The 23,097-nt window shown below is 41.5% G+C and overlaps 1 protein-coding gene across 1 annotated transcript in view; it reads right to left on the bottom strand.

Annotated features, from left to right (window-relative positions):
- Window positions 1–3,269: 3,269 nt before the first annotated feature.
- Window positions 3,270–23,097, bottom strand: part of LOC146494037 (uncharacterized) — a 29,001-nt gene continuing 9,173 nt past the window's right edge. Inside the window, exons 2-6 of the mRNA XM_085147244.1 lie at window positions 13,690–13,922; window positions 12,080–12,266; window positions 11,751–11,846; window positions 11,061–11,568; window positions 3,270–8,992 (exon numbers count right to left, since the gene is read on the bottom strand). Coding sequence (XP_085003370.1) covers window positions 8,055–8,992; window positions 11,061–11,568; window positions 11,751–11,846; window positions 12,080–12,266; window positions 13,690–13,922 — 1,962 coding nt within the window. The 3' untranslated portion in view covers window positions 3,270–8,054. The remainder of the gene's footprint in view (window positions 8,993–11,060; window positions 11,569–11,750; window positions 11,847–12,079; window positions 12,267–13,689; window positions 13,923–23,097) is intronic.

Raw genomic sequence — 23,097 nt, 5'->3', positions numbered from 1 at the left:
TTGTAGGGTTACTGAAGTTGGGCTACCTGGTATATAATGATGTGCTATGTGATTGCTAGCAACACAGCTATGTTAGGACGAAAACTAACTTTTTCCCACTTGATAAAAGTTAACATGAAGGTTCCCGATGGTTCGGGACAAATGCAATCACATGGCAGGATGCTGTAAACGGACCAAACTTCATTCGGGAGAACAACTGAGATAATCCACCCACAATACGAGGTTAGTCATTAATATACTGCTGCATGGGCTGTAGTTGCATCGCAAGGGTTTAAAAACTGAGCTTTAAAATGATTAGCGGTAATAAAAACCTAGAGAGGCCGACTGTGATCACTGACTGTTTTTAGGGGCTTGTTGAGATTAAATAGAACAAGATACAAAACATTAAAACATGTTAAAAACACAACAGCCTTATTAAATGCAGACTACTTTGGGCCCGGAAGCAGGGCTCATCACGTCATCACTTAAAGACCGGATAGGTTCCCATTTAGGGGGAATTGGAAAACTCGTAACTCCTCCCACCTGCAACTCATCATAAGAAATTAGTTGTTTCTGTATTTGACTGCAAACATAAAGATGGGCAGCAGAGAGCAGAGAGCTCATCAACATATCGTCTAAACCTGGTTCGCCCCAGAGGAAAAGGCCACGCCCAAAACATTTGTCCACACTCTTCACTTAAAACGTAAAGACACACAACTCACAACACGCATGTTTAAATGTTCACAGTTTACTGACATTTCTTTACAGGAGTTCTGGGTGATCGAGCAAACCAGCAGAAATCTCTCACAGCTGCAACAGTTTCACAGACATCATGATTCAGATTTTCTGTCACATTTGTGAGGTCACAGGGTTCATGAAAACACAATCTGAAAAAATAATCGACACCGTCTCGTCAGTAGTTCATCACACATAAACTCGCTTCCTGACGTCACGCAGACACGACCTGAGCGCCAGGCGTTACAGTGCAGTTGTGCAGAAGGATGCAGTCGCTCAGAATCGACCTGCCACAGGCTGCAGTGAGAAGTTTGGCAACACGACCTCCGATTATTGCACACAAAATCGGCGAAGATGCATGAACAGATTCGCACAACCTGAAGAACATGAAGGGTCATTTACTCTCTAACCACAATCCTCAAAATGTGCTGAAGCATACTTTGTGTTTAAAAGAATTCACCAATAGCCACGAAATAAACGGTCAAACATTTGTGGAAATTTGCTCATTTCTCTTTTCTTTTGAGACGGGAACCAGGACAACCCTGAAACTACCTCTAAAGTTACCGCGCTCATGGTTTCTTGATGGAACTACTTTTTGTTGAGCGGTGACTGCGCGCTGCCTGTGGCACCATGGCGTCTGATCTAAAACCTGTCCTCTGTGACAAACATGGCTGACACTACGCAGAAGAGAAAAGAATTAAAACCACAAATTTCTAATTTACATGCTCGTCTGTGTTTGGAGTTTTCTAGTAACTCCTAACTTCTAATCTAGAAGCTTAAAGTGTCCGATCATCCCATGCTGAAAACCGATGGCTCAACGTCTGTGTTCATTTTGTTCATTTTGACAAAAACTAGAATGAAATGTATCGACACTTTTGTTGATGAATAGTGACTACATGTTGTGCAGCGGAGTTAGACGTGCACAGTTTGATCTGGGGGCGGGATTACGCTCACATGCTCCGACAACATGTCAAAGCTTGGGAGGAAGAGAAGAGTAAATTTAACGCTTCGTAAACTGTGTGCAGCAACTTTTACATTTTTACACTTTATATTTTAGTCAACTTCAGATTTAGTCTACGAAGATCTAATAATGTTTAGTCGACTAAAACTAGACTAAGTAAAGGACAAGTCTTCACTGTCAAAGGTAAGTACAAAAATCTTACACTGGTTATAGTTACATAATGTTGATCTGTGGTTTTAATTTCACAGTCAAAGCAGAAATATTTATTTCTGTTATTTGCCACTTTGTTACATACATATGTTACATATGTTACATACATATGTAACATATGTAACATACATATGTAACTTTGTTATATTTTGTTACTTTGTTACTTTGTTACTTTGTAACAAAGTTACATATGTAACAAAGTTACATATGTATGTATGTACATATATTTTCATGTATAAAATATATTTTTGTACTTTGACAGTGAAGAATTGTCCTTCACTTAGTTTCAGGAGGACCTGGCAGGGTTCAGAGAAACGTGTTCATGACTTTACTGACTGAACAGCCGTTTGGTATTTCAGCCCAACAAACGTGGCAAAAATAAATGGCACTCTTTGCAAAGTAGCTTGTTTTGACCTCCCGAGAGTTTTTCAAGGATGCAGCATCTTTTGAAAACTATGAAATCTTCATGAATTGCACACAGCCATGATAAGCACTATGAAGGTAGAAGTAAATATACCAGTGGAGACCAGACTTGGCTTCTCTTTACTTTTCCGTGCTAAGATAGGCTTCCACACTGATGATCATCTGAACCCAAGAAAAAAAGGAAAGAGCAAATTTCCATGAAAGTTGTTCATGTTCAAAGCAAAAGCTCAGCTGACTGGAGTTGACAAAAGCTCAAGAAGCTTTAAGGAATCACAGTTAGCAAACTTATTTTCCCTTTTTAGAATTCTCTTTGGTCTGGAAGAAGTTTGGAGACAGACTCCGGCCTCGGAGGTTCTGGACAAACTGGCATTGACACTAGCTAATTATTAACAAATTATTTACATATTAAATTCTTATTGTTATTAAAATTCACAAGATAAGTACCTGTAGCAATCCCAAGCATGTCCAGTTTTTGGCTCTGCTTTAGCTTAACAATTTTAATTATTATCGCTGCCTGTCAGATGTCCGATCCAAATAAAAGCCCCCCCCCCCACCCCCCCCCCCCCACACACACACAAAAGAAAAACAAACACAGGACGACAGTTTTAGCACAAACAGCAGTTTAGGCAATCAATGAAACACTGGTTCTGTGCTAATCAGGTGTTAGCATGCTAGGCTTTGACTGTAATATTAGCGCTTGTATATGCAACACTCAGTACGCTAACATGTATGTACACACACTAGCACAGCAGGATGTTGGTGTAAAGCAGAAGTAATCTATTCAAGGCAAAATAAAGGATAAAGTATAGAAAACTACTATGATTATAAAATATACTTTTACACGGTACAGAGATATTCTAGATTGTCCACAAACCAAAGTTACCCTGTTATCTTTGGCTAATCACTGCCAACAAACCAGCAAATTCACTCTTCTTCACACACACACACACACACACACACACACACACACACACACACACACACACACACACAGCTTAGAAAAAACCCTCAGGTATATTCGTTCGACAGGACCAACCTTTGAAACTCACTTTCTTCCGAATCCTCCCATGAAATATGAAAATAAACAGACATTTTCTCATATTTAACAAAATTGCATTGAACAGTTAGATTATGACACATTATTAAATCATAACATTTAACCCTGATAAACATTTCTTAGATTGGTGAAACCACCAGCTTCCTTCAAAGGTGCCTGCAGTCATATTGGCTCACAGCAGCCCTTGTGACAAGAGAAACCTTGATATCTTGATATTTAATCATCCTCTCTGATCTGAAAATCTACCTGAACGTCATCACTGATAATCTAACAGGCTGGAACAAAGTCTCAATTACACGTTTACAGAATTAAAAGTACAATAATTAGACTGAATTTGCAGCTAACAGCTGACGTGTGGTGATATGTACCTGTACTCATTCATGTACCGTGTTTGTGTAGTGCCATCAGTGTTGTGTTTTCACAGATTTCAGATGCAACAGCTCACAAGAATATAGTGTTTTTACCTCCTGTGTGATAAGACTGATAGTTCTCTCATGTCTCTAATGGATATGAAATTATTGCCAGAATGTAGTTAACTTAGCTAGGCCAGGCTAAAAGATTAGAAATAGTCTAGAAGAGTCTACTTCCTGGTATTTCCACCAGGTGAGCAGTAGGGGGCGATCGTGAGTCAATCCTGAATATGTGTAAATGAAGCTCAACAGCTAACACGTTTATTTACACCTGTTTAAAGACAAAAAGCCTATTTTTATTTTAGTATTTCTAACACAACACTGATAATATGCCAGATTTGATATGAAACGACTCTTTTATCTCTCCTTTGATTTTGATTTTTCTAAATTATGCATCGGTCGTTTAAGGACGGGGCGTACTTTCTCGATGGTTGTGGGAAGCGTAGCTTAACAACAATGGGAACTTCCATTTGTATATAAGAAGCTACTGGTTGAGTCACACTTCCAAAGCTGTAAAGCTTTCTCAGATTTACTGCAACACAAAACTGTAAAAACTAAAAATAAATAAATAAAAGTAAATCTGTTGGCTCAAAGACGTCATCATGGAAACTCGCTAAAGAAAGTAGATCTGATCTTTTTCTTCATCTACATAGAGCTCCACTGATTACGGAATAACTCATGAGCGCCCCCTACGCTCTCTGAGAAACAAGGTTAAATGGGTATCCTGATTAACTGGACAAGTTGTTATCTCAGGTGTGCTGGCAGATTTGGAGATTTTGCTTTATAACATTTGAAACTGAAATACAATCGTAATAATTTCTATGCAAAACTCCCAACATTCCCAAAATTCCCAACCATGTGCTGCATGTGGCCTCTGTGTGGATTTGTTACTTTTCTTTGTCCCATGTTACACAGAAAGAATTTATTTGATAAACTGATGGATGACGATGAAGACGCAGGATTTCTGAGGGACAAATGTTTTATGTTTTTGGTCCGTTACATATAAAAAAATAATTATCTGTGTTAAAAATATAACTCAGTACTCAGACAGGCGTTTATAAACTTTACTTTCATTATTTCATTATATTTAAATTTGAGTTATGTTTAAAAATTCAAAAGGTTGTTTTCAAATAATGACTTTTACAAACAATACATAAATAACTGGTTCAGTTTGAATGTTTACTGAAAAACATACAGATGGATGAGCATGAAGGTGTTATTGGATGTGCGGTTTTTCATTTGTATTCTTTAGTGTTGAACAAAGAGCCAAATTGGATATTTTGTATCATGTCTTCACAAATAAATATCAAATTGAAAATAATGTCATAGACGTCTTTGTGTTAACGGAATAAAACGAACCTGGATCTGAGAAGTTCACACATGGTGTGGACGGCCTGCTGTTGTTTGTATTTGTCCTAAATAAATATAAAGTCAGTTGTGTTAAATAATCGTGATCTCCATATTTACCAAAGTAACTGCGCGCTGACAGATTTGTCACCAGTGGAGCGCTCTCAGGGCTACGGTAGATATGATACATCTGTCCTGTTTGATTTCCACGTCTGACCCACGTATTTGAAACACAGAACATTATGATTTTGGACTTAACTCTGCAAGACGAGAGAAAGAAAACCAACAAATCAGACACTCAACACTCTGAACCCAGGATGTGTTCTGCACTGCAGCTTCAAAAATCATCATATTCATCATCAATTTATAGATGAATCATCGGGACTGGAGAACCAAATGTGAGAAGTGTGCGAAGTGGAGATTCGGCTGAACACAGTGCTGCACAGAGACTTGCGAGGCCTCTCGATGGCGCCGCATTTATTTACACTCCGAGTCTGTGGGAGTGCGTGCAGATTAAAACGGTAAACCACCCAGGATACGCCAGTGAAACGACGCTGTGTTGAAACAGCATCTTAGAGGATTTAGAGGCTGTTTGATCATAAAGGTGCAGAAATCCTCTAACAAGCTTAGAGTGAGTTTTGTTGTTTCACACAGTCGACTTTGACATTTTATGGCACAGAAACAAAGGCGGTCAACTAGAAAAGGAGCAGAGACACGTTTCCACAAGGCAACACATCCAGTGGTGTGATATTTGATGCCGGTCGCAGGCGGTCTGGTGTGTGAAGGATCTGACCAGTTCATCGTGCGAGTTTGAAGCTCATGCAGCTCTTTAGAGTCTATGTACTCGTTCAAAACCGCAGAGAGTCCTTTGATTAGAGGCTCTCTGCAGACGGTTGTGTTGCTGAAACTGAGCTCAGGAAGGCTGACCGTCTCCAGGACTGGAATGATCATCAACATGTGTTCATTTAGCCTTTTCTGCAGAGAGCTTTCTCCCTCTGAGCCCCAGTTTTGGATCTGACCACGCTTTTTTTCTGCTCTTCGGTTGTTTTTATAAACCCAGATGCATTTGAAGAGCTCTGACGCATCGTCAAATGAGTCAGAACTTCCTATCAGATATTAAATAACACAGCTGAGATCCAGATTCACTAAGAGTGTGATGTGAGTCTAATGTAACCTCTTAACTTCCGCCGGGAAACTGGAGACCCATTTAGGGTTCTGGGTGGGTGATCGGCTTTTTCTAGTTTCTGAAATGTGCTTGTTTAGCATCGAGCTGAAGCGTCGCCAAACCCAAGCTCTGATCCTTAGTGGGTCACCAGAAACCATTTGGATGTCAAGATGTCTGCAAGTTTTTTCCTTTACGTCTTTACTAGGGATGGGTATCGTTTAGGTTTTATCCAATACCAGTACCAAACCGGTACTTTTGAAACGGTGCCGGTGCTTAAACGGTGCTCAAACCGGTGCTTAAAGAATGGAGAACACAAAATTGGTCCAAAAACCTCTCATGTTCAGCTGTTTTTTTGTAAAAAGATAACAATGTTAGCCTTTTCTGCAGCTATGGGGCAGATATGGTATCACTCTTGGCTGGAAGCAGCTTAAACAATGGAAAAAACACCAACTTTGTCCAAAAACCTCTCATGTTTAACTGTTTTCCACTTTTTCTTTGGTCATTTTAGCCTTTTTGTCCAGGGTGAAGGGAGTATCTGCCATCAAACAAGAAGACAGCTGCATGTAGCTATGATGATGTTTGCTGTTCACCTTACATGCATTAATGTAATAACGTGGTTAGCCTACTCAACGTAAATTACACACGAACAACATGAAGCTACTCACGCAGAGAAGAACGGCTGCTGCTGCATCATCATCCTCATCATTTCTGCTACACTGGCAGGGCTAGGGGCCAGGACTCTCCTCTTTGGGTTTTTGGGGGATGTTGCTAACTCCGGGTCCGATAACAGGCACCACACCCGCAGTAGATGTGCTCGGTGTGAGGTCTCACAGCAAGCTATCAAATATGGCGCATTTCTCGGCTTTTAAAAAAACGCTATGCGTCGCCAGGTGTTTCATCAGATTTGAGGTGTTACCTCCTTTGACAGCATCACAGTATCAGCTTAAAGCACTTGTTGCAGCTGCTGAGTTTGCATCTTTTGCTGTGAAGTACAGCCAGACTTTTGACCGCTTCGCCTTGGGCATTTTTAATCTGTAGCTCTGCTCTAAAAGAACGTACGTACCTGGACCCGCCTACTATCCTCGGAAACGTAAAATGATTGGCTAGAATCCAAAGTGTGTGACATCTCAGGAAAAAAAAGCACCGAAATGTGCGCTGCTTTTCGGTCTGGTTACTACCGTTTATGTCAGAACCGGTGCCATAATGGCGAACCGGTACCCATCCCTAGTGTTTACTCGGTGTGACGGAAATGTTTAAACTTTAGTTCCTGCAAGTCAACATCAGCTTGTCTTCTACGGGTCTTTCAGACTAGAGTAGCTGTAGTAGAATTTATGAAATATTATGACAGTGTATCGTGGCCATTAAACCTTTAAAGGTAATCTTCCTGAAAAAACGTGTATAATTCTTGGTATTTTAATCCCAGATATATGGATTTGTAATCTAACGTTCAGAGTTATATATTTCTTTGAATGGCAGCGTACCTTGGAGAACTGATTACTGAAAGGTGTAAACTTTTGTCTTAATTTTTCTCTTTATGAGGACTTAAAAGGATATTCAGTGACATTTATGTTGGCAAATCTTGCAAATTGTGTCCCAATACACAAAGTTTTGTTTTGTGTGTTTAAAGTGTAATTTCTACGTGTAACTGAGGCGTGAGTGACCATGAAGTTTGCTGTTTCCAACACACATATTTAATGAATCTGGGTCTGAGCGATCTTGGAGGTTTTGTTCAGTGTGATCAGTAAATGATGGCGTGTTGCGTTGCCATCAGACGGTAGTGACCGACAGCAGTGGGCTGGGACAAAGCTGGCTGTCGCTCTCCACTCGAGTCCCGTGAGTCAACAGCTCCTCCACCGTCGTCCAATCATCGAGCAGCTTGCTGTTCCTCAGTCGGTTCTGCTTCATGTGGCTCAGCTCCAGCACCGTCTGAGATGACAGTGACCCCTGAATGACCCCAGTTTGCTCCTCCCCACCTCCTCTCCTCTCTCGGTGTTGGCGTGACAGCGCCAGGTGGCGTCTTCTTTCCGTCCGGCTCCAGTATCGCCCCGCCAACCGTCCATCGTCTCCTTCCTCCTCCCCTAGTCTGCCTCCTTCTCCTCGCACCTCCTCGTCTGTGGTGACCTCGCTGCGTTCCCTGGCCAGACGGTACGCTCGGGCCCTGAGCAGCTGATTCCTGACTGACCTCTGATTGGACAGTCTGGAGCGAGGTGAGGGTGGAGAGTGAGGGCTACGTTGCGGAGCTCCAAGAGTGCTGTAGAAAGGACTGCACGTGCCCTTTGGCCTGCCGGGGCGGTTCCCGAGGGTCTGAATGCCACGCCAGTCTGACATCCCACTGGAGCCGGATCCAGGGCTCTTGGAGAGCGAGTCCTCCTCCCGGCTGCGGTTCGAGCCCGGGCTGTTTCTCATCGTGTTCTGATGATTGGTCAGACTCGTTTTGTCTATGCTCAGATGACTAGCAGGGTGACAGTTGTTGGGATAGCTGGCCCTGCTCCTGGGCCCCAGTGCATTGCTGGTTGTGTCTGGCTGGTTAGTCTGGGCTGTGTTTGGATCTGTCATGTTGGGATGGCTCGCCCGGCGCCGTCGCTGTCCTTCACTCAAATCTGTTATTGTTCGACTCCTACCTGGACCCTCTACAGTCCCGCCTCCTCTGTGCTGCTGCTGCTCCAACCATAGCGCCCTCCGCTGACAAGGCTCAGTACGACAACCTGTTCAAAGAAAGCTGTGATTAGGCCTGAGATATGTGTCTGCAAGAGTGTTTTTGGATAGACTGAAATATGCTTGACGGGCATCTCTGTCGTACAGAAACACTCACCTGAACCTGGATTATAAACTTAAAAAAAAACACAGACTCATTTGCAAAATTTCTCATACATTATGAAAAAAATAATGCATTAACCCTTTAAGACCTACCATAGAACCAAGTCCACCAGAGCTCATATTATATCTTTACATGCTGTGGAGCCATTTTTGGGAGCATTTCAAGTTGCTATACATCAATACAACCGTTATAGCCCAAATTTTAATAATATGTCTGCATTAAGTGCATAGAAATTACATAAATTGCAAGAAAGTGCAATAAACTACAGAAAAATTGAAAATCATTTTTGTTTTTTAACATATATTTCTAGTTAGAGAAATTTAAGAGGCTTATCCCTCAAAACTGTAAATACAAAAAAGTTGCACAAAATAGTTTCCCACCACAGGAAATTTATTTTGAGTGTCTTCATAGTTTTATTTTTGAAATACACCAATTTTTATACACTGCAGGAAAAACGAAAATAAATATTATAATGCAAATTTGCAAAAAAGCAGCATATGCATCAAAATAAACTATTTCCAGCAGTGCAATATTAGTCCTAAGCATCCCAGAAACGACACAGAAAGTCATAAAGTCAAACATAACTTTTAAAAACACCAGTATAGGCTCATGAGGCCCTGATGGTAAAAAACTACATTTTAGCGAAAATGACGTCACTTCCGGTTTCGGGCAGGTCATGGTGGACATGCAAAAGTTCGCGCTGACGTCTATTCCAACGTAGGAAGTGTTACAAACAGCTGATCGGATCGGCAAAACGTGTTTCTGGAATATTATGTTTTTGTTGCTGCAAGTGCTTTTTATGCAGTTTTTGCAAAACTATATGTGGAAGGAAACTGTGACCGAGGACAAGCTGATGGCATAAGATGTAAGTACAACTCCTCCGGCTTCATATGCAAAAAAATGATTGCGCTAGCTCACGTGGTTGCAGAGCTACAAGGATTTAAAAGTAGTTGCGCAAAATGGAGCGTGCCCGCTCCGACTGGTTTTAAAGGGTTAAGGATCCGAGACACTGAGCTGGTGACTTAATGCTATTTTCTTAGAAAGTCAGCACAACAATACCACGATGCAGTGCACGGTTGCTTAAATAAACAAGAAAATGTGGAAACTACACGTTGAAATGTTGGCTCTCAGTCAACACATTTAAGCATTTTTGTCCCTCACAATGAGAGTCTGAGACTTTATGAATAAAAGAGGGATTTAGCCACCATGACAGTGCAGATTGGTTTCTGTTAGCACTTTGTCCATCTACTAAAAGTGACTATGTTTGAATGAGATGGTAGCGTGGCCAAATTATCAGTTTGCTGAGCAAGATTGATTCATAGACTATGGGTACATCACACCAGCAAACATACGTGCTTATTAGTGGTAAGTTATGCTTCACCAAAGTCTTTACTTCAGCAACACTGAAGAGTAGACTTCTTGGATGGTCTGCAGCGATCGATGCAGGAGATACAAACACAGTAGAGAGGCTGTTCTCATTAATTCTAGGATGTGAGGTCCAGCGAATAGCTAACAGCTACTGTTACCTGTGTCAGCACACTTTAAGCCTTTGCTGTATCTAAATGGATGTATTTTAAACCCGATGTGCAGCTTTGTCTATAGATAAAACTCTACCCAGCTGTTAACCTACCTTTGTGACGCTGTAGAGTTGGGCATTTTAACATGAGCTGTTGGAGCCGCCTCGAGTGATCGTTCAAGGAACTGAAGCTTTGTCCCTGTCTTAATTTGCAGATGCAAATTTAGCTATTTGATTGGAGGGTGTAAACCTGAAAATTCTGTATTGATGTAGTTATGTTTTTCAGGAAAACAGGGATAAGAAGAAAAGACACCCGACGCTAAAGTCACTTTGACCTCTGGTTGGACTGTGATGAAGCCATAGCTCAAAACTTTGACAGATCAGATTAAAATGACTAAAAGTGGAGATTTTCACAATTATTTTACTGTGTTTTACTAACCGATAGAGGGTGAGGGTGGTGAACGGTGACGAGGTAAAGTGGGACTCCTCTCAGCTCTGTGGAAGTGAACTGTCGTGGTCGTGCTGTTACCCACAGAGCAATGGGATGCTTGTGGTACTCCAGGTTGGGTCATCGGAGTCGTCTCAGGAATCGACTCCAAATCCCAGCGTCCTCTCTGCTCACGAGGGGAGTGGCCTGAGCGAAGATGGTGAGCTTGCCGGTGAGTGTGGCCTCCGTGAATCTTGTGTAGCCGTCTGTGCTCCCCAGTGCTGACACTGTGGAAGCCTGAGTCGCTGGGTTCGGAGGAGATTAGGGACTCGGAGGAAGAGGAGGATCCTTGAGAGGAAGGGGTGTGGCCAGGCAGTGATGACATGGCATCTGTCTCAGCTTCGGAGAGCGCTATCCGGTTGTGTGGGCTGTCGGGGCCACAGCCTAACCCGCTGTCAAGCTCACTGAGGGGAAGGTAGCCAAGAGGACGTTCAGACCTCCAGGGCTGACGGTAGTCTGACTAAAGAGAAAATAAAAGAATTTAAACTGAGTTTTTTTGTCCAAATCAAACTGCAAAATCTGCTGCAAATGCTCCAAAACTGCAAAATGTACGAATAAAAATGGAATAGTTAGAGAAAGAGTATAACAGAGACAGGGATAGGTCTGAGAAGAGGCCAGAGACTTGATACTGAAACCAGTTACCTGTCTGGGAAAATTTTTCGGGTCCACCTCTTCTGCACCGTAACAGCCAATCAGACAGCTCTCAGAGTTAGGCTGGTAGTGCAACATTTCTTGGCCCTGAAATAGAAACAAAGGTGAGAAAAGAAACTAGTGTGTCTTCATTGGAGAGGGTCATGAGTTAACTTTAGTGCTGAACGTCTCCCAGACGTGACCTTGAAGAGGAGTTCGGTCAGATGTTTTTAAGGGCCGATTTATGGAACAATCTGGAAAGATCGCAGCGAGCGTCATATTTTGACGAACACGCTCAAGTGATATTTCAGAATAAAATCGTGTAAACAAAAACAAATTACCCGGTAGTCCAGTCTGTCCAGGTGGTCTAAGCTGTAGGACACACTGGGCAGGTAGTTGTTGCCTGGGTGCTGGTCATTTGATGATCTGGGGAGGTATCCATTGGGCGGGTAGGCATCAGGTGGCATCATCATGTGACCATTGGGAGAGTATAGGTCAGGTGACACGGTCATGTGACCATAATAAGGCCTGTGTAGTGAAAGAGATCAGGTCACGTTATATTTTATGAGGAAGAGGAATTCAATAAGAATGTAGGACGCTCCAGTAAAAGAGTCATATATACCTGCTTAAATACAAACAATACATATATAGTCTTGTAAACAGACAGGTACTTCAGGAGAACAACCTTCCATGGCCATGACAGACACTCGATGGAGCATCGTGCTGATCTTGCAAACTCAATTTGCCCCAAACCCTCAAGTAAAAAAGACACATTGTCCTTCAATCTGACTTATCGTGCAAACAGAGGCATAGGATTCATTTTGGTGTTTTTCGTTGCAGTCGTTACACGTCAGCTCATCCCCAAACCTTTTCTAAAAGTCTTCATGATACGTGTTCTCATCCTTGATCCCGAACCCACATCCTCTGCTTTGTGCTGAAAGTTTACTCCAGTTGGTTCTCAGTCATCCAGGTCAAGGTAAACTAAGGAGCTTGGAATGAAAAACAACTGGATGTTTCATCTCTCATCTGAAAAGCTTCACCAGTTCTAAGACCAAATGGTGGAGAGTCCCAGATTTCTCCCTTGAGAGGCTCGTTGACCCACTAACTGATCATAAGGTGTGAAAAGGGTGTGGCTCATTATCAGCAGAGACCGGGTGAAACCATTATCAGGGTGAGTGGGTGTTAAGTCGCCTGGGAAGGGATCTCAAAATTGGATTATAGGTGGCAGACAGTTGGTGTCGTAAGCCACGCCCTTCTGTTCAAAGATGGCCGTCGTTCAGATGGTTTCTTTCAACTAAGCCATTCATGTCCACTGCTGGGAAGGCCTTCCACACCATGTAGTTCAGATAGATATCTACAACCAGATTAGTTTTATTTCCTTGAGAATAACAAAAAGATATCTACCCGTTTGTTTACAATTTGATATCTATTGGTGAAAATGTGATACAAAATATCCAACTGTCTGCCACCTATACTCCAGTTTTGAGATCTCTTCCCAGGCGCCTTAACTTCCACTCACATCTTGTGTCTGTTGGTCTCAATAAGTTACATGATAGCGTGACGCAGGGACTCACAATGGTTTCACCTGAAACCTCTGCTGATAATGACTCGGATAAGAGGTGAAAACATCTTCAAGAAACGTAAAGAAGTTCATTTCCACTTTCCTTAGTTTAGCTTCAAACTTTCAACTCATCCTTCTGCCATCTTTTAGTCCTACGGCCAACATCTTATCCAGTTTGCAAACACCTTATTCCCAAAATCGGACCTAGGTTTAATTCTTTTCCTTCTCTATAAAAGTCTGTCATACTGTGAAAAACACAAATTTCTCTATTGTCATGAACGTATGGGGTTGGGGCGCTGACTTGGTTATCAAGTCGGATCTTGGCTCCTTAAAAGTAAAGAAAACTGAAATGTTTTTTACTTAAATCACAAAAACGACAGAAGTACGTACCCTGCAGTGTAGCCGTCTCCCTGACCTTCCTCTCCCTCCATCAGCCCCATGGCTCTCAGGGCCTCCCAGTGTCTCTCGGTGGGGACGCTGCACTCAATTGCACAATGGGACCGTCGCCTCCTGTGACCATGCCCCCTTTTAGCTTCGACCTGCACAGCGACCGGCTGGCCATACTCGTCCACGTAGTGAAGCTCCTCTCGGTGTCGGTGGTGAGCAGGTTCACGAGTTTTAGCCTAAAGACCAAAAAAACCATGAAAGCTAAAACACTGCAAGCTTGAGAAAAAGTGGAATTTGGTTCCTTCTATAAACCATTATTTATATTTTCAACCACCCGAGGTTTCTGCCGTGAAACATCGCAGTATTTCGTGCAGTATTGATAAAGCAGATAAAGACACGGAGGCAAAGTGGGAGTTTAGCCTCCAATACGAGGTCAGTCCGTGCTTTTGATCCAACTGTTTGGCATGCCTGACTACAATTGCGTTACATAAAGTGGCAAATGATTCACACTGTCTTTATATAGAAAACGAGCCATTTTGCATAAGTTGGATAACAAAAGAGAAAAGTTTGGAACAGCAGCAAAGTTTTTCCTTTAGTGCTGTGTTTACTGTGTTTACAGTCAGTGTGTTTTTAATGGAAACAGATGTTTACTGAATATAAAGCCTCTGACCAATGAGCCTCTATGACACCATCAGCTGTGTCTCAGAAGGCTCCATGCAGATTTCATGTAAACTGGAACAGTTATTACAGCAGACAAATAAAGCCACTGGGTGATGAATCGGTCGTGTAAACTGGTACTGCTGTCCAGGCTCCTGTGCATGTTCACACTGATCTCGCTCTACCTCCAGGATGACTCTGCTTTCATATCTGTGGGATGCAGGTCGGCTGATTGGTTGCTGTTTTAGCTCGCTGCAGGCCTGACGCTTGAACGCTGGCTTCCCTCCAGCTTCTGTGGGCTCTCCTCTTTCCACCTCCAGCCAGCAAGCGAACTCGTCACTCAGCCTGTGTGTAGGATGTTAACTGATATCTGCCCAACAATGCAACAGTCCAGGTTTGGTAGAGGTGGGTGGCATCTCCGTGTAATCCTCTATTTCTTCTATTTTGCTGAGTTAGGAGTTTATTCTTCTCTTTTATTTCATTAGGTATGTTTAGGTTGTTCTCAGGGATGAACTGAGTCCATCCTCAGTCACACAGATTTCACATTTTTATGCTAACCTTGCCTCTGTAGAGCTGTCACGATATCACATTTTCCACATCTTCTCCAAAAACCATGCAAACTCACTATGAATACACTGACAGCAGTTAGCATAGACTTTATAAACAGAGACTGTTAACGCAGGCTGCATTAACACAACTGTGTGTGTCTTTGGATGCACGCGGTCTGTAGGTGATCGTGAATTTAAATGCCGTGAAACGAAACTACAAACACCTCCCCCTCTACGCTCATCTTTTCTCTTTTCTTTCCCTTCAAGTTTAAAAGCAGATAACTGCCGCTCCCTGACCCCGGTTCTACTAAAGATCTCCTGTGAAAAGAACGTTCTTCCTCCCCACCATCTCCAGCTGCTGGCTCACAGGAGATCCAATCATCATAAATCAGTCCTATTTTATTTTGTAATCTTTGGTTCCTGAGTATTCTTGTATTATTCCTAGTAGTATTCCTTTGACAGTTAATTTTTTCAGCCCTGCCATCACCTGTTTAATTAGCCACACCTGTTCCCAGTCAGCCAATCAGCTGTGTACGTTCTGCCCCTGCTTCTCTTTGTTCCTTTTCCCCTCATCTTTTTAAAGGTTTGGTTTTCCAGCAGTTCCCAGTGCTTTAAGCGTTCCTCATGTTCCTGATGATCTACTTGTGCCCGGCCTTTTTGGATTCTCTTTTGCCTGCCCCTTGCTGGGATTGTTTGCTCTGCTAGCTGACCCCTGCACGACCTCTGCCTGGTCAAAGAATTTTAGTCTCCTTGCCTCCGGGGTCTTGCATTTGGCTCCTCTGCTCAGCGAGCCCTGCACTAACAGTGTCGGGTACCTCAGTCTATGAAGCCCCTTGAGATGACTTTTCTCTACATGGATACAAATGAATTCACACAGTAAAAAACACAAAGATTTGCCTCTATTTTAATGAAACTGTGAAAATCAACAAGTAACGCTGTAAACTATTAAACGCTTCCCTAAATAAGGACGTGTTAGACGTGAAAGGCTGAATGATGGAGAGTTCAATAGAACTGGAAGCAGCAGAACGGAGGTCTGAGTTTATAAATGAACGAAGACGAGTTCACTGAAAAATCGAGAAAGATTTGAGTTGAGTGACTCACATACAAATAAGGCCGGCTGTACCAGAGACGCACGATAAACACGGAGACGCCAGACTGGGAAGATTTGAGATAATAATGAAAAAGCTTCGACTCGGTAAATATTCTCTGCTGCTCGTTTCTGAGGGAGAAACGTTGGCTGAGATTTTATTTAGCTAGAAAATAACACAAGTGTGGAGATCACAATATCTCATGTTTACAAATTAATTAATGAAGATGTGATTTTGAAAAATAACAGCAACAATGTTATCAGTAAAATCAAGGTTTAACTTTAATTTAGGATAAAATGAGACCTGATCATACAGATTTTAAATATGAGAAGTTTCTTTATTCATTCCCAATTATTTAATTTAGAATTTCCTTACTTTACCCATTTTATTTATTAAAATACAACACATAAGATCAAGCAAGCTCACTCCGTCCAGAGTGGATCGTTCTGTCCAGTCAGAGCATGAAAGGAGCACTCACGCACCGAGGACAGTCAGTCATTAGGTCGGCTAAAGCCAAGTGATAACAAAACTCCCGTGTAACGGTGCAGCCTTGTGTTGGAACGTCACGTGTGAAAGTTAAGATGCAGCAAAGTTACAGAGAGGCAGCATCTAGGTCAGGATTCAGCCTCCCGTAACCTCTGCACCAGCACTGGAGTCTTTACTCTCTCAGTACAAGCCTGAGGTCTCACACGCACACACACACACACACACACACAGGCACAGATATTAACACAGAATCAGAACCACATGCACACATAAACAACAGTTCATACATGTGGAAACCTGCTTCCCAGAACACCCCTGCCCCTCCTACACACACACACACACACACACACACACACACACACACACACACACACACACACACACGCACACACACAGCAGTCAGAGAGTGATGTGCTGTACCCTGGAGAAGTGTGTCGCGCTCCGCTGCACTTTGACAGTAACACAGACTGATCTCTCTCCCTCCCTTCATCTATCCGTCGCTCTCTGCTGTTTGTGATGCTTTGACTCAGTTTTCAGTCTCAAAGTGCAAAACTCTGCAGAATGCAGACATTCGTCATTCTCAGCACAAAATCACAGTTAGCATGCAACAAGAGAAAACAAGCGTCACACGAGGAAAGCTCGGTGAATCTGGGTCCACCACTGTTTGATCATCAGAGTCACTGCAATTCAAAATGTCAAACTAGGCTGTAAAGATAAAAGTCTGATACTCAGCCTGCTGTCTTTTAAAGCAGATGATACAAGAGAGTCAAATTTATTTATACAGCATCTTTCAACGTTCAGAGACAAAAAGATAAAAGCATTAGGACAAAACAAAAATGCAATAAATACAATAAAGTTTATATTTTATGTAAAAGCTACAGAAAGCTGCTGTAGACATGCGGTTCCACAGTCTTTTATCCTGTCTTCCTTCTCTCACCCCAACCAATCACAGAAGATGGCCCCGCCCCTCCCTGAGCCTGGTTCTGCTGGAGGTTTCTTCCTGTTAAAAGGGAGTTTTTCCTTCCCACTGTCGCCAAAGTGCTTGCTCATAGGGGGTCATATGATTGTTGGGTTTTTCTCTGTATCTATGAAGCGCCTTGAGGCGACTTTTGTTGTGATTTGGCGCTATATAAATAAAATTGAATTGAATTGAATTGAAAAAAGGTTTTAATCCTGATTTCAAAGAACTAATAGACTATTTGTTTTATTCCACAAACGTATGTTACTCTCATTCTGTAATCTGTAGTGGAATACATGTTAAAAGTAACCTTCCCAACACTGAGCATAACTATGCTCCATAATCTGAGTTAAAGAAAGAGTATAAATATTAAAAGGAAGCAGTCCGACAACAGAACCCTGAGGAACCCACACGTGACCTTTATTTGGTCAGAAGTATGTTTGCAGAATGACAAAATAATCTGAATTTGTCAAATAAAATTCAAACCAATTAAGCGCTGAGAGTCCCAGCCGTTTTTCCAGCCTATCAGGCAGCATATTAAATGCAGCACTGAGATGAAGCACTACTAAGACTGTAACGTTTGATGCATCACTATTACGCTGAATAAAACGGTGATGAGAGTGGTGTCAGCGCTATGATCAGAATCCAGACACTGAGGAGATTGTTCTGAGTGACTTTGCTGGTAAACAACCGTCTCAATAACTTTTGCCAAAAACATTAATTTAGATCAGCTGGTAATTACTAATTACTGACACATCCAAGTTTTTTAAAAGAGGTTTTATTACTGCATTTTTCAGGGTCTTAGTAAAATGCTGTGATTTCAGAGATGTATTATCTATCTGTGGTATCAGTGGGCAATATATCAAAGGAGAAAGGTGCAGATTTCATCTATTTAGCAATTTCTGTCAAAGATATGAGGTTTAAAGGTTTATTATTAAGTTATTATGTTATTACTGTCTCTTGAACTTGAAACACCAACTGGTTGACTCGTCTTTTATATTTTCTCAGTAAAAATGCTGCAAAATCATTATAGGGTTTATTAGACGATAACTCAGAAGGAAGTGGTGGCAACGTTTTTGTAACCTCTAAATTACTAAATAAAACACAAGTGTTATTGAGGATTTTTGAGAAAAGGGACTGTCATTCCCGCTTTTTACTTTTGATTATAAATCTGAAGATTTAGATCTGAAGATGTCTTTATTAATATTGTAATGAGCCTGCACTTTAGGTTTCCTCCACCTCCATTCAGCCTGTCTGCACCTGTTCTCAGTTCTAACCATTAAATCGTTGATCTTTTCCCTCCACGGATAATTTTGGTCTTAATTGGAGCAATAGTATCCATAACAGTGAGCAGACTAAGGTAAAAACCATCATCAGCAGAATCCAAAAGCAAAGATGATGGAGGTATTAGGGGTGCAACGATACACAAAATTCACGGTTCGGTTCGGTACTTTGGTGTCACGGTTCAATATTTTTTCGATACAAAAAAATGTTCATGCCTTTTTAATTTGTCATTTATTAAAATTATAAATATATATTTTAACTCAAAAGTACAGTTTTTAAATTGACGTTAACGCCACAACACGGCAAATCTCTGTTAATGAGCTACCGCGGATCGCCCCGTGCGTGGGGCTGGACGGCCAACACGTTAACGAGCTAACTGCGCTAACACACTAGTTCCCACCAATGTAATTGAGCATTGCTGGCCCATCCAACATACTGTTTTACTTTTGTCCATGACGCGCTTACCTTCAGGGTCATACGTCACATGAAGACCATGCACAGACAGCATTGTCAGAAGGAAAGTTGATAAAATAAATTAAAAATGTTGTATTGTTCGATACATATGCGTACCAAACCAAAAGCACTGTATCGAACGGTTCAATATCGATACGAGTATCGTTGCACCCCTAGTAGGTATATAAGCCTCAATAACCTGTGGACACGTATTGTCACTGACACGTTGATAACTTCATCTTTACCAGTGATTTTAAACACGACACAATAATGATCTGAACAGGCTACATCACTGACCCCAGTGTCAAATACATTTAAACCTGTAAAGATCCGATACTCTTCTCTCAGGGCCTTCAACTTTCAGATTAGTGCAAAGCTCAAGCCCAGATTACCCAGATCTTCAGGATCAAGCCAAGTCTGCATCAATGGTGCAGTTTGAGGCTCCGCCCCTTTCATTGATGAACGATTATCATCTTCAGGATGGGATGCTGAATCGTCCATTGATGCTACAAATCTGTAACGTCACGGCCTGTTCGCTGATAGGTTTATTCTTTGTTTGCTTAAATACTCAAATGAACATGAAGCACCAAAGGTCAAAGGTCACTCAGTCTGCTCTTCAAGTCGATTCATTCGTCTACATGGTGACATGCACTGTGCTCACAGTGGCCGAGACTTTCTATTGAGCAAATGTCTGTGACATAAGTCCAGTATTATTAACAGCTTATTGAACATGAACCATAAAGTGCAACACACATGTTCCCTGATTTTTCCCGTTTCTTTAAGACCAAGCATCCCAGCTGTTTCCCAGGAATCTCCAAGTATCTCTGACTTTTTAAAAATAATTGGTAAACACATATTAGTAAGTTTTACGTGTTTGTCGTGTTGCCAGAAACACGGTCCACACACTAAATACAGTTTATACCCATCTGTCAGTGCAACCTGGCAACACACAACGCGGTTCATTTGTGCTGCTGGACTCAGGAACACCGCTGTTATTAAACAAAGGCGAGCTGAGCGTGTTTTTGCCTTTGGTATAGTTTGAAAGATATCAATCAAGCCAAACTTCTGGCATTAAAAACTTGTAACTGAGATATGGTAAAAAGACAATATAACTTTATAAACATTGATGAAAATATCCACGCTGGACAGCTGTGGCTGTGACTCGTCTGTGGTTGGGAAAAGGCGAGTGTGCAGAGCCGGTCAGCAAAATACAACAAAAAACAAAGATGCTGCAAAATCAAACGATTTGTAAAATCATTTCACACATCACTGATGTCCTGTCCCATATCATTTTCATTTTACAAGTATTATTATACATGAAGTCACATGTCAAGCGCCTTAAGGACACGCTATGAGAATTAGCCTGGGAAAAACACTTTCCACAGCTTTAGTGCAAAGACGATACAAAGCTGCTGCCAGATACTCATATCTGCTATTTAGTCACACTGATTAAACATCAGAGTTTTAAAATGCTCCAAAAAGGCACCAACAACACAAACACAGCTGGCAAGAGACTCCAGCTGAGCCGAGGTCTGTCAGACAGCTTAGAGCCGATTTCCCTTCTAAGTCCAGGAAGAGTCAACAAAAACAAAAAACTTCCAACAGAACCAGAACTGTGTTTTGTAGCAGGAGACCAACATGTTCATTTGGGGTTTTCAACAGAGGAGTCGGTGGGACTGACTCACGTTTTGGATGAACAGGTAAGTTTCATAGTGATGACATCATGTTTTTAATCGTTTACACCTTCGTGGTAGCTCTGCTTTCTTAGTCAGTAAAAATAGGACCAAACGTCTGACTGACAGCTGATTTCTCAGGTTGTTAACGAACCATCGAACCACTGACGCTCACACCTAACAGTCTGAGTTTCTGTGACATCACAAAACTGGAACTCTTCAGATTTGTAAGAGCCTGATGTTGTTGACTAATGTGCTGCATATCAACGTGCATCATTTAATGTAGTGATAGATTTGATAGATTTCAAGATGGCGCCAGTGTGTGTGGCTCGCTGTCTGGCTCTACCTCTGTTGTGTTTGCTTATGTTGTTTTTTATTGCTAGAGTCGCTTCTGAGGCCACTATTATAGATCTTGGTTCACTGGCACAGTATGTTAAACCAGTCATCACTAATCTGGGAGTTAAAATAGAGGCAAATCTTAAACTTGAAAGCCAGGTCAGAGCTGTTGTAAGATCGAGCTTTTTTCATTTGAGGGAATTAGCCAAAATAAAGCCTATCTTATCGAAACAGCAGTTTGAGACAGTAATCCATGCCTTTGTTACTTCTAGGTTGGATTATTGTAACGCACTTTATTTTGGGGTTAGTGAAGCGTCCATTAGGCGCCTGCAGGTTGTGCAAAATGCTGCAGCAAAGTCTGAGCACATTACCCCAATTTTAATTTCACTCCACTGGCTACCTGTACATTTTAGGATTGTTTGTAAAATTCTCTTATTTGCTTTTAAATCTGTTAATGGCCTGCCCCCCCCCCACCCCCCCCCCCCACCTCTCGGAGCTACTACAACCATATACACCTGCCCGTTCCCTTAGGTCCACCAATCAGCAGCTCCTTAACCCTTTAAGACCTACCATAGAACCAAGTCCGCCAGAGCTTATATTATATGTTTACATGCTGTGGAGCCATTTTTGGGAGCATTTCAAGTTGCTATACATCAATACAACCATTACAGCCTAAATTTTAATAATATGTCTGCATTAAGTGCATAGTAATTACATAAATTGCAAAAAAGTGCAATAAACTACCAAAAAATTAAAAATCGTTTTGGTTTTTTTAACATATTATTTCTAGTTAGAGAAATTTAAGAGGCTTATCCCTCAAAACTGTAAATACAAAAAATTTGAACAAAATAGTTTCCCACCACAGGAAATTTATTTTGAGTGTCTTCATAGTTTTATTTTTGAAATACACCAATTTTTATACACTGCAGGAAAAACGAAAATAAATATTATAATGCAAATTTGCAAAAAAGCAGCATATGCATCAAAATAAACTATTTCCAGCAGTGCAATATGAGTCCTAAGCATCCCAGAAACCACACAGAAAGTCATAAAGTCAAACATAACTTTTAAAAACACCAGTATAGGCTCATGAGGCCCTGATGGTAAAAAACTACATTTCCGCAATGACATGACATCACTTCCGGTTTCGGGCAGGACATGGTGGACATGCGATTGTTCGAGTTGATGGATGTAGGAAGTGTTACAAACAGCTGATCGGATCGGCAAAGCGTGTTTCTGGAATATTATGTTTTTGTTGCTGCAAGTGCTTTTTATGCAGTTTTTGCAAAGCTATATGTGGAAGGAAACTGTGACCGAGGACAAGCTGATGGCATAAGATGTAAGTACAACTCCTCCGGTTTCATATGCAAAAAACATTATTGTGCTAGCTGACTTGGTTGCAGTGTTACAGGGATTTAAAAATAGTTGTGCAAAGCAGAGCGTGCTGCTCTGACCGGCTTTAAAGGGTTAAGGTACCGAAAACTAAGTATAAACTTAAAGGTGATCGTGCTTTTGCTGTAGTTGCTCCAGAGTTGTGGAATAATCTACCCTTGCATGTTAGGCAGGCCTCTTCTCTTTCTGAATTTAAAAGTCTTCTTAAAACATCTTTATTCGCTGAAGCCTTTGGCATTGATTAGAGGGGTTGACTCAATTTGTTTTAACATGTTTCAATTTATTTTAGTTTTTTAGTTATTTATTTTATCTTATCTCATTTTAATTTTCTTTACTTATGCTATTAGCATGTACAGCACTTTGTGAACTCTGGTTTTATGTTAAAGTGCTTTATAAATAAAGGTGGTATGGTAGTGTTAAAACCATCAAAAATAAACTTGTGCTTTCTTTAAAGAAAAAAGGTTAAACGACATCTCGCTGAACCCAAAATAAAGCACACGTAAGGCTTCACAGTAACGTATACATGCTGCTGATGA

The sequence above is a fragment of the Neolamprologus multifasciatus genome, chromosome 20 (genome assembly GCF_963576455.1).
Source record: "Neolamprologus multifasciatus chromosome 20, fNeoMul1.2, whole genome shotgun sequence".
Lineage (NCBI taxonomy): Eukaryota > Metazoa > Chordata > Actinopteri > Cichliformes > Cichlidae > Neolamprologus > Neolamprologus multifasciatus.
Note: the sequence above shows the minus strand (reverse complement) of the source record. Positions and strands in the feature narration are given on the sequence as shown.